Source organism: Dendrobium catenatum, unplaced genomic scaffold, assembly GCF_001605985.2.
Source record: "Dendrobium catenatum unplaced genomic scaffold, ASM160598v2 fragScaff_scaffold_390, whole genome shotgun sequence".
NCBI classification, from domain to species: Eukaryota; Viridiplantae; Streptophyta; class Magnoliopsida; order Asparagales; family Orchidaceae; genus Dendrobium; species Dendrobium catenatum.
In genome coordinates, this window is record NW_021318852.1 from 7,376,304 (window position 1) to 7,394,099 (window position 17,796).

Sequence of the window (17,796 nt, forward strand, 5' to 3'; positions counted from 1 at the left end):
CTTAGGAACAAAACGTCAATGCGGTCGAATACACAGTGCCATCGCTCTCTACCGATCAACGCCCTGCTTTTTATCAAACTTTCTATCATAAACATCTTTGTCAATTGCTTACAAATCATTTATTTTAAGCATTTTTTTTTTCTAGAATTGAGCAATGATACTATCACCAAGCATTTATTCTTCCTGAATGGAGAACAGTTGTGGATGGCGAAATCAATAATATATCTTTCTTAGTTTCAATTATGCCTTGAATCTGATTGTTTTGATCAATCAATTTATTCTATTACCTATGATCTCAAATTTTTTGTGCTCGTTTGGGGGTCACTGGAATGTTTTTTCCCCGTATTTTTAGACATATTATATCTCAAATGATTCCTGAGACTATACAATCGCTTATTTGAATGTTGTCCAAATATGTTATGCCAAGTGCTAATAGAAACAACATTTGAATACGATTTAAATTGTTGACTACTGGGATTAAAAATTCATAAGTCTCACACATTTGGCCACCCTTGCAAATCATAATCTTTCCTCTGATTTCCTAAATAGTGAAATGATCACTGAAGAACATTTTTATAAGCTGCTCAGTTGTTACAAGGCCACTTACAGAGAGCAGGCTAACTCAAAAATTCTAGTATAAATAAAATATTATGTAATATTATATCATAAACTAGTTTAATAATTTCAAAATAATTGACTGAATAAAAGTTTGATTTGTTAAGGTGACAATAGAATTACTTATTAGATTCGATAATATAGATTCAATGGCATTAGAACATATATGAACAGATGCTCTCAAGTCCATAACCTAGTACATGGTTAGAGTTGGGAACGAGATGGGTTAGAGAACAAAATATATGATGACAATAGAAGTATGGAGGATGCAAATGATATATGATGACAATAGAAGTATGGATTGATGTTAGCTAAAGGAGGGTGACTTTCCAAAGTTGGCTGAAAGCCAACCTAGGAAAAATAATTATTTTTATGGAATTGGAGGAGCTCCACTAGGGGTGCAAATGAGTCAAGCCAGCTCGGACTCCACTTAGTAACAGGTAGAGTTGAGTTTATCGAGCTCGACGGCTTATTGAGCTCGAGCTCGAACAGGACGCTGCTCGACTCGACATCTCGTTGAGCAGCTCGACTGTGGAGCTCGCGGGCAGCAAGTCCAAAATGCAAGCTGGAATTCCAAAAAGCGAGCGGGAAATCAAAATTTCTAAACAATGAAGCACTCGACAGCGAATGATCTTGAGACGATGACGACGGACGCCACTACGAGCTCGGGACGATGACGGTCAACGGTTACGCTCGGGACGACGACGGACAAGGGCTCGATGGTTACGCTCATGAAGACGAGCTCCGGATGATGGATCTCGAAGGCGGAGCTCAGGAAGACAACAGCTGAGCTCAGGATGACGGTTCTAGACAACGGACATGCTCGACGAGCTCGACAATGGAGCTCGACAAGTGGCTCAACATGAAGTTGAGTCGAGCTCGAGATTGGATTTTGAGCTCGACTCGAATATTAGCTCGAGCTCGAGCTCGACTCGAACACCTCCTGGCTCGAGCTCGACTTGACTCGTTTGCACCCCTAAGCTCGACCAAGTTGGGAGTATTGCATAACTTAGGTCAATCAGGTGTTGATATGTGGTGGAATGGATAATCAAGTGAGCATATATATAAATTTACTTATGGAGATGGAAATGGAAGATGGAGTACTAAGATTGAATGGAGTGGAAAATGGAGTGTGGAGTGTAGTCACGAAAAAATCTCAAGCCACCACTAGAAACTAGAAGCTTCCAAGGATGTCAACCTAGCTACCACCTTGTGGTGGAAGGACCATCCAATATAAATCGTGGAAGAAGGATTTGTATACATAATTAAGGAACTTCATTATAAAATTTATCACCATGAAAATCATATTGTGATGGCATGGACACCATCAAGCCTCCATGTGTTCATCCATCATAAAGTAGAGGGGGAGAAGAACTTGATTGGGGATAAAAATACAATCGAATTAAGCACTTTCTTTCATTCATTTCAATCTTACTTTCTCCATATATGGATGTTCAAAATTGCAAGGAAATACAACATTAAACTTAAAATAAGTAGACGGTCCAATGTTAAGATTTGGAGGGATAAGCAGAACTGCAGAAGTTCCATGGGTGGAAATTTTCGTCGGCAGGAAATCACAGGCACATGTTTTGTGGGTGGGAATTTCCGCTGACAGGAAATCGAGGGCAGGAAGTTTCACGGGCTAGAAGTTTTACGTGCGGGAAGTTTTGTAATCGACCATTGAGGTTCGCGAGCCGGCTCGAACTCATTTACAGTGGAACGAGCTCGAGCTTGCTTTTTGACTGATGAGTTGAGCTTGATAACGCTAAAACTCAACTCTTTTACACCCCTACATATGACAAATAGGATTGGATCTCGGATGTGCCTTGTATGGTACATTGCCTAGAGAGGCTCATTTGTACCTAATCGCAAGGAAAAATCAACTACATGCCAAACACATGAACTTTTCAACCACATTTCATGCTCATTGCTTCCCCATGACTTGTATGTGGCTGGCCTCATATAGATGATCAATCAACTACTATTAATCACCAGTACCTTATTTAAGAAATTTCAATTTTACAACCATTAAAATAATTATCAAAATAAAAAAGAATAACAAAAGATTTCACTTATTATGTTGCATCATGCCTCTGGTATTCTTGATGTCCCAAACTTTAATCACCCTTGATTTATTAATTGAAGAATGAGCGCATGATCTTCCAATTCAACCCTTTATAATAGCCCTTCGTATTTGCTTGAAGTATCATGCATCATTGTATATTTAAGAATATTATAAAAACAAGAAAAATATTAACATTATCAATTTTTTGTGCCTTGATATAATAGATAATGGTAGTGATTTTCTATAAGAGTATGGTAGATGGCACTATATACTAGAAGAGTGTAATAAGGGTGGACGTGAAATGGATGGATTTCAAATTTATATTAAGAAATAAAAAATTATCAATTTTGTACTCCTCACCAAAGTACCATTAGAATTAATTAGAGGATAAAATGATGCTTTGTAAACTTAATAATTACAAAGATGATAATCCGACCATAAGATTACTTTGTCAATGCATGTTTAATTTATAAGATTTTTTAGATATTTTTTTATGTAGAATACGGAAAAAAAGTTAACGCAGTTAAATTTTCTGTAAAATATTTAGAATTGTCTTATTTGCTAAGCACTACTTCTCAAAATGAATGCATGTAACATTAGAGCCCTACATGGGGTTCTGGTTGGGTACCCATTGGGTAACCACGCTCTGCGCTGGTGAGCTTTGCCCACCCACATCCACCTATGGTGACTTTTGGGATGTCATACCCACCCACACCCACCCACTTTCCACGCTTCTTGAATGCAATCTGCCACATATTAATGGCCTTGAGGTTTTATGGCATTTTTTATGACTGCAAACTTTCAAGCCACATATCAAAATTTATCATGGTCGCGACGCTTGGGTAACCACGCTCTGAGCTGGTGAGCTTGAGCTGGTGAGCTTTGCCCACCCACATCCCTCTATGGTGACTTTTGGGATGTCATACCCACCCACACCCACCCACTTTCCACGCTTCTTGAATGCAATCTGCCACATATTAATGGCCTTGAGGTTTTATGGCATTTTTTATGACTGCAAACTTTCAAGCCACATATCAAAATTTATCATAGTCATGACGTGATTCGGTGTTGCGCACTGCGTAATAAGGATTAATATAATATACTGCATGCATATGATGATTAGTAATGTAAATCGGTTTGTCAGTTGATATTGAGTACCCACCCATACCCACTCACGATGCCATGGGCGTACCCTACCCACCTATGCCCATTGGGTATGGGTGGGTACATGGTGGGTGTGGGTATGGGTGCCCAATGCACGGCTCTGATAACATTAAAATAAATAATAATAATAATTACATAAAAAAAGAGCTTGGTCCACTGCCAATTCATTTAACCATTATAAATGTATTTTTAATTTATTAGATATAATTACTAAGTTGTTGTGAATAGTTTATGTGATGAGATTAAATACAGAGGCAAAAAAGTTTTAACACTCTGCTCCATTCCGCCACCCACCCCCTCTCCACAACAACTCTAACCCCAGTTCCACCACCACCTTACCTCACCCCTGCCTTTTCAACAAGGAAAGCGTCGTCCATTTCTCTAAAGAGGAAATCGTTCAAGTACTCCAAAATAAGAGACCTTATTATAAAGTTAGGTCTTCCCTACATTGGTAAGAGAGCTCTAAATACATTGGCGGGCTAGATCTTTTGTCTATTGCTTCTCTATCTCATGCTTGTAGATACTCTCAATTATCGAGATTTTTTTTGTGAGCCCCTTGAGTAAAAGAAGCTAAACTATTAAACATCGAGAAGCATTTTGGTGTAATTGTTAGAAGTTCATTAAGCAACTTCACAATTAAGCATGCTCATCCCGAAAAAATTCTGAGATGAGTGACATTTTGGGAAGTTACACCAACATGATAAAATTGTGAAGCTCTTAGACCAAGGCGGACAATATCTCTATAGTTAAGAGTTTAGACTACTACAAATGGTATCATAGCAATACACTAGCCGAAAGATGAGAACTAAGTGTCATACAAGACAAAGTGCTATGTGGCGGGAGTCATCATTTGAACTTGTAGGGGCCACCCCTAGAATCATATATGCATGGTAGATGATTATGGGATAAAGATAATGTTAAGGATATCAGTTACTTTAGTGGGAGAGATTATGAAACCCCTTAAGTAAAAGAAGTTAAACTCTTAAACATTGAGGTTTCTTTTGGTGTAATGATCAAAGTTTTATTAAGAATCTCCTCAGTTAAGCGTGCTTATCCTAGAGAAATCATGGGATGATTGACCTCCTCAGAAGTTACATCAATAGGACAAAACCATGAGGCCCTTAAGCAAATGCGGACAATATCTCGATAATTAAGAATTTTGAGACTTAGATTTCGTTTGGGACGGCTTTTTTATTGTTTCCTGGAGCAACTTTTTAGTATAAAAAGTAACATTTTTGTACTAAAAAGCAGCTTCAAAAATGTTATCAGTTTGGGACGACTTCACATTTGCGGTAAAAAAGCATATACTATTTTTTATTGTTTAATAAAACATCTTTCTAATATAAAAATTTATATTAAAAACCAGTTTTTTGAAGCAAACAAAAAAAAATCGTCTGATACGAAGCCTTAAAATAATCAAACAAATAAATACAAATATGAATATTTCTACTCAAATTTCTTTTTGATTAGATCAAACTATGCTTATTTGACTTGGTTCAATTTTGTGCAGCTATGATAGGATTATGGATAGCTACTAAAATAATTTTTAAAAATTTTGAATACTATGGAGGTGATTTTTTTACTGTAATTTTTCTTGAAAATTTGAAACTTAATAGGGTTGATTTTGCAAATCTATCATTTGCTCTATGTTTTCAAGAATTGAGGTCCGTACATCTGAAAATATTTTAAAGGAATTTTCAATTTACTGCTGCTACTTGAATGCTTTTTTAAATAATAATAAGATTGGAAAAAAATTATATCCGATCAAAATAAAATTTAAAATCATTTCATTTATATTAAATAAATAAAATCAAAATATCATATAAAATATGAATTGGACTATTTTAAAGCCAATTGATACTTTTACATGTATTTTAAAAATAAGTATCCTCATATACATTAAATATGAATTTAATAATAAAATAATACGCAAATGTGAAGTCGCTCACCACCTCCGGCCGCCAGCTCTGTTCATCTCCCTCTCATGCGATATGTTACTCCGCCGGCGCTTCCTACCATAAAGCGTTTCTTCTCCTTCAGCTCGTGCTCGTTGACGTTGTTCTTTATTGTCTCCTCCTCCGTCGTTTCGTCCGCATATCAGAGCATTCGCCTGTTGTCCAAGTCTCTCCTTTTCTCGTTGAGGCTTTGATATCCTTTTTAAAGCGATCTTTCTTAGAGGAAATCGGCGGAGAGACTGACGAGGAGTGTGCGAACGAGATGATAAGGAGTAGGGGAAACGGCGGTGGCGGCGACAAGAGACTGCCTGCAAGATGGATCTTGTTGCTTTGCCTTGGGTGTTTCGGCCTAGGAATGCTGTTCACGAATCGGTGGGTTATGACTGCTTATTCAAGGAAATTTTGGGATGTCAGCGCAGGAAATTTTCGAAATTTTCGTAGTGATTACCTAGTTTGGCTTCCATTGGAGTAATAGTGCTGGGGATTTAATCCATATTGCTGTCAATTTTTGTTTTGTTTTTTCCTTTATATGAGCAAATTCTTGTTTCGAGTTATGTTCTGTAATTTGAACTTTTGGGTTTGGTAGGTTTTGGTCTGTCCCAGATTCAAGTGGGGAAATCATCTCGCAGCGGCGGCAGGAGCAGGAACTTCAGGTCGTCTCGGAAGACTGCATAACCAAAAGGGTCAGCATGTCCATACGATGACCTTGCAATACCTTCGGATTGAGTTTTCTTTTCTTTAACTGTGTTTTTGTATGTCAATAGAAGCTTGGCCAAGATAAGGATGTAATGGGAGAAGTCACGAGGACCCATGAAGCCATACAGTGAGTAGAAGATTTTCTTGTTATTGATTGTTATTTGCTTTTTATAGGCTTTTGTTGATTTTTAGCTTTGGGTTTATTTGGTATCTCATCTATCTAAATTTGATTGTTGCCAGATCTTTGGATAAAACAATATCAACACTCCAGATGGAGCTGACTGCAGCAAGGAGCTCACATGACCTAACTGGTTCGGATGGTTCTCCAAGCATTAAAACTTCCAGTCAGCAGAGAAAGAAGGCTTTCATAGTCATGGGGATTAATACAGCATTTAGCAGCAGGAAGAGGCGGGACTCAGTTAGAGAGACCTGGATGCCTCAAGGTACTCTTTTGAATCCTTTTTGTCAAATTAAGATTTTTCACTGACTATGATCTTCATATCTTTATCGTAATCATTATTTTTAAGCCGAAAGAAGCTATTAAAAAGTGAGCACAATTAGTTTTACAATCGCAACCAATTTGTCCTCTTTTTTAAATTATTTTTGGTTTTCTCTTGAAAGCATTAGTAGTAAAAGATGCATCCTTGATGGATCTTATGCCTGATAGATATGCTTACTGTATTTTAGTGAAATGAAGGATGCATTCTATATCTATTTTGTAACCTCCAGTCGTATACTATTGCAGAATTTATGTGGCTTTTGCTTCATAACATATTAGCATGATTGTGCATTGATATTATCTCATAAAACTTCAAAGAACCGTGCAAAATTGGTTGCTTTTTGGTATTAAGAAAGCTTTTTACAGCTTGAAAGTTTTACTTTGTGTCCTGAAAATGCTACTGATTTAATTTTTTTAAGAATAAGCGCTATCACAATAGTTTTGTTTATTTTAGTTTTGTTGGATATTAGTCCAGATTTTAGGTTGTTTCTTTGTACTTTTTTAGGTTTCTTTAGTTTGTGTTGCCTTTTGGTATAGCCTGTTATGTCTATAAATAATTGTAATAGGTTGTAATAGTGACATGCCATAATACACAAGTTCTGTTCACATTTCCTCCATCTAATTCCCCCTCTCTTCAAGAAGCTGCAGAAGAGCTTCTCTTCCTCGCCGAAAGATCCTACAAGTTATTTTACCAAGACAACCAATGATGATATGCTAGAATTGTTAAACCTAAAAGCTGGTATGCTATTTAAGAGTATTTCGTTTGAACTGTTTGACCTACATGTTGGGCTTGTGTAGTAATTTTCTATCTGCGTAGTTGTGCCCACTAAAGTTAAGTTGTCTTTGGAATGTTGGGTTATTTTGGTCTTGTCAAACTAAACAACCCTGCATCTTTTTAATTCCAAAGGTTTTATGTTTATACAATTGAATGTGAAGTACCTGAAAGACACTCACAACTCACAAGTCATGACCAAACAAAAAATTTTCCATCTAGTTTCTAACTCTGTAAGAAAAGGCATTTGAGTTATTTACATTCAAATAGAAGTAGGAGGACATGGAAATTCTCTGTAGCCACTTTCCTAATGGTTCATTGCTTGGTAGTTGATACCAGTTCGTTTTCTCTAGTGGAGAGGATGGATCTAAGAGAGAATAAACTTGCTAATTTTTCTTCCTCCACTCTTTTTGCCACGCCACTACATTATCAACTGGTGATGCCTTTGATATATGAGGAAGAAGTACATGACTTTCTTTTCAAAGCTGTAGACTTAGTAGCTGCGTATTTTTTATTTTACCTGAATATAAAGGTGATGTTATCTAGTGACGTTTTTGAATATTTATTGCTTTTTTATGTAGGTCAACATAGCACTTCTGTAGGATGCTCAAAGTTTTTAATTTTTATGTCCATTTGTTCTTTTGTTTAAAAAAAAAGACCATCCTACTACATTAATATAGATGGATTCATTCAAGATTTTGTCACTCTATACATTACACTTTGTCACATATTATATGCACACATTTTAAGCCATTGATTCTTATGTATTTCACATTAAGTCCAAATATCTTGCCTTTAGGATTAGAGAACCAAGTAAATAAGATGGACCGTTTTTTTTTTTCCTTCTCTTATTTCAGCAATTTTCTTTAACAGTTTTTATTTGAATAGAATGAAAATTATTTTGTAGTTTGCATGACTTACATTCTATAAGATTGGCCATCATTCATTGTAATAAATCTTACATTTTGGAATTTGGTGTCAACTTAGGTGAGAAGCTTCAGCAACTAGAGCGCGAGAAGGGCATTGTCATTCGTTTTATGATTGGTCATAGGTATTTCATTCTGATTGCTCTATTTAAACACCTGTTCATGCAAATCCATAAGATTAGTTATATAGCATCAACGTTGTACTTGGCTGCTGATACTGTCCAATAAATTCTGACCTTTATTTTATTTTTTATTGAAATAAATTTCAAGACTAAATATTGATAGTCACATTTGTATTAAGATAAAGTATACAGTCTACACCTAATAATATGCACTCAATAACACATTTTCATAATCTGATTAATCAAAAATGTTCCTGCAATTTTGTTATTTCATTTTATCATCTGATCAAGCTTATTTCCCAAATTTCTTTGAGAATTATATATTTTTTGTGTTTCCTTGATGTTTCTCTTGAACTAATTTCTTATTTTTAAGGGATATCCAGTTTGTTAGTTTTAGAGGGATTTACATAAATACCACAAAATTCTGATGTATTTATATATCTAGCATCTAAATCATTATATTTATTTATATAACACTCAAATCTCTATATCAGATAAAAAATATCACTAATATTAATTTATTTAAAGTAAAACACATCTTTTCAATATGATTTAGACACTAAAATGATATGAGTAAATATATTTATTTAGTTGTTATATATGTAAATGCATGAAATGTTGTGGTATGTGTGTAAATCCTCTTGGTTTTTAAGGCAACACGACAAGATAGCTGGTCCAACCCTTGATTGATTAAAGGGCGTAGTTTTTTTTTTTTCCTGAAATTTCTTTGGATAAATTCAAGCAAGTTGCAGGTGTTCCCTCCCTCTCTGTATTTGTGTGAGAGCTATCCTTTTTCTCTTATGAGGGAGAGAGTTGTTGCTCAATTTTTATGTGAGAAAATTGAGAGAGAGAGCCCTCCTTCATCTAAGAGGGAAAGATTTCTAGTTAAGCCTCGGATACGTTTCCTATCCATGAAAAATGAGAGTACCTTTTGCCTTTTGTTGTGCCTGGATAGAAGGAAGCATTAGAGAGAGTTTTTTTTTTTCCCTTGAGTTATGTTCTATTGCATGAAAGTATTTGAGAGAATCTAAAACTTCTTTTATCTTTTTCCTCTTATTTTATATGTTAGATAGAGGTGTGAGTGCATTTCCTTTTTTTTTAAACAGTTGTACATATAATGTGAGGACTTGATAGAGGATGAGAGTTTTTTTATCTTTTTTTTTTCTTTGTTTTATATGAATAAAAATGGATAATGAATTGACTAAAATGGCGTAAGGTGAGTGTGATGAAATTTATTTTATTTAGTATTTTATTATATGTATATGAATACATGTTTTAAAATATATTAAAAGGACAATACGTGATTAAAAGGAAATAAGTTTCAAAGTTGATGACATATCGAGATAAAATGCTTGATTTGGTCCTCCATCATACACATTAACGCAATATGCAAGCAAATAGATTGACCTACGAGATGTGGGATACAGTTATGTGAGTGATCGATATAAAAAAAAAAGAGATCAACAAATACAGCCCCAACAAGTGTGTTGAATAATGAGAGAACCGTACATGTTAGCGTTGACATTCTTATCTCTAAGAAGATACATGCTAATAACAATCCAATATATTCAATGATCACACAACCATACAAATATCAATAAATAATGCAATGATCATACAATCATGCAATAATTATTTAATAATGTAATGATCACACAAGCATGCAACAATCATTTAATCATACAATGATCACACAATCATGCAATAATCAACTAATCATGTTATGATCTTACAATCATACAACAACAAATCATTCATACAATGATCACAAAATATACAATAATCATCTAATCATACAATTAGCACACAATTATGCAACATCACACCATGATTGTGTGATCATTATATGATTAGTTGATTGTTGTATAATTGTGTTAGATGATTGTTACATGATTGTATGATTATGATATGATTAGATGATTATTGCATGATTGTGTGATTATTGCATGATTGATTAATTGTATGTATGATTGTGTGATCATTGCATGATTTGTTGGTTATCGTATGGTTGTCTGATTATTAAGCTTCTTGGTTTATTGTTGGCTTATACATTCATAGAGATAAGGATGTCAACATTAACAGTTTAACACGTACGGTTCTCTCATTGTTCATCATATATGTTATGGTTGTGTTTATTGACCACCTTTTTTATGTCGATCACTCACATAATAGTACTACACATCTCATATTTGCTTGTATATTGCGTCATTGTGTCTGATGGAGGATCAAATCGCGCATTTTACCTTGATTCTTCATTATCTTTAGAATTTATTTCATTTGATCGCATATTATTCTTTTATTATGTTTAAAATATATGTGATCTGCCGACGTCGATTTGATGTGTATTGTACGTATATGTGAGCATCCATCGCACATGTTTGTTCCATACATAAAGTTTTTTTTTATTCGGGCCTAATTATACGAAATGGAGTGCGCAAGGGTGTCTGGATCGCAGAGACCTTCCAAATGAGCTCATCCATGTCTGGATCGGGTTTCATTTGAGTTGTGTCGAGAGTGTTGAATAAATTTTATCATATTATTTAAATAGTAATTTAATCATTATTTAAATGTTAATTTAAATATGATTTAAATAATTGTAAACAATATTCAAATAATCATTTGAGTATTATTTAAATAATTGTAAGCATTTTTTACATGATCGTTTGAGTATTAATTAAATCGTTATTTAAATTAATATTTAAATATTGTTCAAATAATTATTTAGATTATTCATATATATGTAATAAAATATTACAACAACAACACTTCACTTAAATTAAATCCTTACTAATCCTATCTCTTTGTTTGGCTAACTTATACATATATCTTTCTCCCTCTTTAGTATCTAATCTATTATATAAATCACTAAAAGCTAATGCCTTTGCATCACACTCATCTTAGTCTATTTTAATCTCTTCATTCTCTCTCTTCATTCTCTCTCTTCATTCATATAAGAAAAAGAAGAAAAGACAAAAAAAACTCTCATCACTCTCTCAAGTCCCTACATTATACGTACAACTATCTTAAAAAAAAAAAGATATGCTCTCACACATTTATTTAACATATAATATGAGAGGAAAAAGACAAGAAATTTTGGATTCTCTCAAACACTCTTATGCAAAAAAACACACAATAAATAAAAACTCTCCATAATGTTTCTTTCTGTCCGTGTACAACAAAAGGCAAAATGTACTCTCTCATTTCAATGGATTGGGCACGCCTTCAAGGCTTAAACAAGATTTTTTCCCTCCCAGGTGAAGGATCTCTCTCTCTCTCTCTCTCTTGATTTTCTCATAGGAAAAATTGAGCAGCAACTCTCATAAAAGAAAAAGGACAGTTCTCACACAGATATAGAGACATACTACTGATTCCTAGGACAAAAGCGGCTATACTCTCAGGTTACAGTGCGGAGGATTCAAACAGTCGAACCCCTCTCCTCTCCATCTCTCGATTTCAGATATAGCGGTAAGTCTTTCCTCCCGGACTCCCTCTCCAATCCTCTTACAAGTACGACCCATTAGCCCCCCTCTCACAATGCCTGTTCACTCCACGCTACAGACCCTGACGCCGTCCTCCGCCTACCGACTTCACGTCGCCAGCCGTCCGACTCCAGCCCTCCACTGGTCAAATAACTTTTTTTTTTTTGTGAGCTTTTTTGTTTGTGCGTGTATTTGGTTTTGCATTAGATTGACATACTAATTATGGTGCATGTATATAGCGTTGGATCTCATCATCAGATTGACCTGGTTGAGTCTCCTTAGTTTCTGCGTGTGCATGTAGTCCGTTGTTTTTGGGTGCCTACATGGTGAGAACCAACCTCATGTTTCTAAACCTGGAATTTTTAATATCAATAAACCCAGATTTTTAAAATCGGGTCAATCTAAGTAGATTTGATTCTGTACACCCATATTTGCAACACATTTCAACATCATTACCCTGCAGAAAATCTGATGATGAGATCCAATCCTGTAGAGACCAACTAAGGAAAACAACGTCCTTGTACTCAACTCATAAACTATAGTTAATTGCAGCTGAAGTGGATCTTTTAAGTAACCCTTCCAATAATTACAGTTTATTTCAAGCAACAAATCATTGGAAATTGCATTTGTAAAGTTAATTTTAATAATTCAGTTTGAAGTTGTTAGCTTGACTTCTTTCTAGCCTATTCAATTCCAAGTCCTGTTTATCTTCACTTCACTTTATGCAGTTGTTATTTCTTGTATTTTACTACTGTTGTTGTCGATATTTTCATCACATTTTATATCCACTACTTGGATGTCAAAATTGACATTGAATTTTCTTGCTCAGTGCAACATCAAACAGCATTCTAGACAGAGCAATAGATTCAGAAGAAGAGCTACATAACGACTTTATTAGGCTTGTAAGGATTATTCTTTACACTATCCACATTGGTTGAATTCCATTATTTCCTCACTAACAACTGCTTTGTACACATTATTAGGATCATGTTGAAGGATATCATGAATTATCAGCAAAGACAAAGATATTCTTTTCTACAGCTGTTGCTAAATGGGATGCTGAATTTTATGTTAAGGTGGATGATGATGTTCATGTCAATTTAGGTACAAATTAAGATTTAATTCATTTTAAAAATTCATTAAAACTCTGGTAAATATTCTGTTAGGCCGGCTCCTCCTGAGCCAGCTGATCCGGTCCCTAGTGGACCGGTTTTGATGTATAGCTGGCGGCCCAAATTGGGCAGAATCAGGGAAGAGAGAGAGGGAGGGGCAGAAGCTCCTAGGGGCCCACTTGTTAATTAAATTTGATTTGGAAGAAATTTTTGAATTAGGGGGGGTGATTAAGAAATTTGTAATTGTCCTTTGTCTTTAATTAGTTGCTTTTGGGGAAGGGTTAGGGTCATGCATGATTTGAATTTTCTTGGAAGTTCTTTGGCGTCTTGGGTTCTAGATCTCCTTATCTAGAGATTTGGGAGAGACGATCTCCTCTCGAATTGAGGATCCCTTGTATCACGTTCTAGGGTTTGTTTGCTTTGATTCCCTTATTGAAATCCACTGTTTTGGGGCTGTTTTCTCCCAAATTTTGTTTATTTCTTGCTGTTTTTACCAATTAATGATAGGCTTGCTTGCAAACTCAAGCATTTCCCTTAGGGTTACTTGCGAACTCAAGTATTTCCTATCATATTCTTCCCCTTATATTTAGGCATGTCTGTATTCTTTGAAATTCATTGTGGTAATTACTATCCTTCACTGACTTCTTAGGTATGCTGGCTGCAACTCTTGCACATCATAGGTCAAAGCCCAGAATTTACATAGGATGCATGAAATCTGGTCCAGTTCTCACTAACAAGTAAATCTTCCTTCTCTTCTCATTTATGCCATATTTTACTATAATTTTTACCAGTTCTCTTACTAGGTTGTACACTACGAGAGTTATTTACTTCCCAATCACTTTTGTCACTTACACTTTTCCAACTGATTACTTACTTCATAGGAACGTTAAATATCACGAGCCAGAGTTCTGGAAGTTTGGAGAAGAAGGGAACAAGTACTTCCGCCATGCCACTGGCCAAATCTATGCCATCTCAAAAGATCTGGCCACATACATTTCAATCAACCAGTAAGTCTGTATGACTTATAAGATAAATGATAATATTGTGTGTTTTTAATGGTTTGTTTCATTATTTATAGGCCTATACTCCACAAGTTTGCAAATGAAGATGTATCACTTGGTGCATGGTTTATTGGGCTTGAAGTTGAGCATATTGATGAGAGGAACATGTGCTGTGGTACACCACCTGGTATAACTTCTTTTATTCTCTACTTATCTTGTTCTTAGTTGACCAGCCTTATTTTGTACCGTGGTTGGAATTAGAATTTCATAAATAAATTTTTCACATTTCAAATGGAAGCCAATTTGTTGTTTTCACATTGAACCAAAAACCAAACTGATTCTTTGTGTTGATCATTTGCAATCCCTGATTGTTGCGAACTTAGGCAACTTTGAAGTAGTAAAGCTATAGGCAGTGAAGTGAATCATATCAAATTATCAATGCAAACAAATAATTTGCAAGTCATTTTTATACATAATTCAAGTTTCATCTTGTTAAAATTGCACCTTTTGGTTATCATATTATCCTCAGGATCATCCCTACTATCTCAGTTCGACTTTATGAATCATCTGATTGGAAGTACTTGAGTTCGCAAGTAATCTTAAGGGAAATACTTGAGTTCACAAGCAAACCTAGTCAAAATTGGTGAAAACAGTGGGAAATCTTGTTGATTTCAGAGAGAATTCAGCAATATTGATGCTGGAATTTCAGAAAAACTGGAAAGAAACACAAGGAAACGTCTTATATTCAATTCACGAACAAGAAAAGCTATACAAGATACAAGTTTCTTCGATTTGAGAGGAAGAAACAACTCTTCAAATCTCTAGCTATGCTCAGAGCCCAAGAAAAACAAACCTTAGATCTTAAATCTCCTTCAAATTCAAGATGATCTCAAACCCTAGCAAGGAAAACTACTTAAAACAAAAAGAAAATTACATAATCCCTAAACAGACTCTCATTCAAAAAAATCCCTCTCAAGCCCTAATTAATTTACTTCATGGCCTCATGGGCCCCACCAAAGCTGCCCCCCCTCCCCCCCCCCCCCCGCCCCGGTTTGGGCTACCCCTCTCGGACCGGTTTAGGTCTAACATCATCATTCTTATTAATTTCTTTGAAGCATTGTTTGAGGTCTTGGATCTAAATTTTTCAGTGTAAATATTCTTGCACAACTTTTATTAATATTGGCTTTGATTTGTTGATTTATTTTGCAATCCTTCAACAATCGTTCATATTGCTACCTTATAGTCAATGGCTGTTATTCCCACAATTTCTCGTACACAATTATTTCTCAGTTGATTCTTTTGAATTTTATCGTACATCACATTAACATTCTCTTATAATGTCACGCCATTTTGAATTTTTTTAACCCCCCAAAGAAACTCCAAGAGTCTAAGGCAATTGATTATTGCTGTCACTTGGCCTTATTTTTCAGATTGCGAATGGAAAGCCCAAGCAGGGAATGTATGTGTTGCATCGTTTGATTGGAATTGCAGTGGGATCTGCAAGTCAGTGGAGAAGATCCAAGATGTGCATGCAAGATGTGGGGAAGGAGATGGAGCTGTATGGAGTACTTTCTTATAAGCTTACTTCCGCCTTTCAGTTTATATCAGTCTACCATCATCTTTAATGTTTCTTTTGGATGGCTTTTTTACTCCTTCTTAAAGTAGCTTTTTAGTATAAAAATTAAAATTTTTGTACTAAAAAATTATTTTATAAAGCAGTAAGAAAGCCATCCAAACGAAAGCCTAAATCATTTTCTTCTTTGGGGCCGGCCAAGGCCTCAAGCTTAAGCTTTGATTTCTCCATGGTTGAAGATATTTGTATGTTAAAATGATGACAAACTATGATGGTTCTGATGCAGCTACGCAGCTTAGAAATCATCACATTTTTTAGCTATAAAAAGGAGTGGTTGCCAAATTTGTGTACATCAGGTAGATTTTACAAACCATGTAGGCTAGTTCAGTATGTTCTGGTGGGCTTTTGCGGTTCAATTGTTGAGTTTGTTTAATCTCAACTTGTGAACTACTGTGTATGATTTTTAGATCAAAGAAGGTGTATTCTTAGGGTTTTCAGATTGCGAAGTTCTTAGATAATGGATTACAAACTTGAAGAAACAGTGTAATTTCCATTTTTGAATCATTCCAGATCTGAGTTGATACACTTATGTACGTTACCATTCGCAACTGTACTTCTCATTGTCACAGGAAAATTGGCAAAGCGAGTGCCTGTAAAGCTTAGGTTTCGTTTGAGACAATTTTCTTATTATTTAAAAAATAAAAAATTGTTTTAGAAAATAGTAAGAAAGTTATCTCGATCGTTTGGGGTGGCTTTTTTGTTGCCTCTTAAAATAATTTTTTAGTATAAAAATTTTAATTTTTGTATTAGAAAGTTGTTTTAAGAAGCAGGAAGGCTTTGTTTGGAATGGTTTTCTTCTCGCATTTTAAGACAACTTTTTAGTATAAAATTTTTTTAAATTTGGATTTTTTGTAGTTGAAAGCTGTTTTAAAAAACAGTACGAAAGTTGTCCCAAACGAAGCATTAGTATGGGATAATTTTTTATTTTTTTCTAAAGCAGTTTTTTAGTATAAAATTTTTTTTAAATAGCAAAAAAATAATGTTCAAAAGTAGTCCTAAATGATGATTTAATAACTTTTTATAAAGCAAAGTAATAGGCCGTACCAAACGCATCCTAAGAGTACAGCTCCTTAAGGCCTATGAGTATTTTTTGATATTTTATAATTGAAATATGTTTTATTTCAATTATTAATTGTAAAAAGAATGCTTTTTTTTTTCAATATTTTTAGTTTCAAGCAGTGCTTTAAAAATCGGACCGCTTCTGCAAAGAACCGGACTGAACTGGTCAGAACCGCCGTTATTTTTGAACCAGCCGGTTCAAATCTCACAAATTTTAAATATTTTTTTAAATAAATAAATTAATATATATTAAAAAAATTTAATTAAAGTTAAATACATTTTATATGATAAGTACTTCTGTACTCAAAGCATCATGAAACATCTTCACATGACCTCCCCATGTGCTCTCTTTGTTCCAAGAATTTAAATATGCTATATAAACAATAGCAAGAAAGTGTTTCTAAGGGATGTGGGACTAAAGAAAAGAGATGATGAGTGTATGGGTTCATAGCATATCTAATGGATATAAAACCTATTTTAAAACAGATTTTTTAATTAATTATTTTTTATGTGAGTGATAATTATTTATTAGTTAATAATAAAAATTTATTTATTTATACATAATAAAAAATAATTTATCATTAATAATTTTATTTATTTATTAATGATTTTAGATATAAATTTATAAAATAACTTTTATATACAATATATCATAAACATGTAAAATTTATTTAATCATATAATATAAAATAAGAATA

The 17,796-nt window shown here is 34.4% G+C and overlaps 1 protein-coding gene across 1 annotated transcript; it reads left to right on the forward strand.

Moving 5' to 3' along the window:
* The first annotated feature begins 5,760 nt into the window (after positions 1-5,760).
* LOC110106212 (beta-1,3-galactosyltransferase 7) lies at positions 5,761-16,572 on the forward strand. The gene is made up of 11 exons (XM_020836012.2): positions 5,761-6,171; positions 6,386-6,482; positions 6,564-6,622; positions 6,736-6,938; positions 8,754-8,817; positions 13,123-13,195; positions 13,277-13,397; positions 14,055-14,142; positions 14,287-14,412; positions 14,484-14,593; positions 15,837-16,572. The coding sequence occupies exons 1-11, from the start codon at positions 6,062-6,064 to the stop codon at positions 15,983-15,985; spliced, it is 1,200 nt and encodes a 399-aa protein (XP_020691671.1). The 5' UTR covers positions 5,761-6,061; the 3' UTR covers positions 15,986-16,572.
* Positions 16,573-17,796: the final 1,224 nt, after the last annotated feature.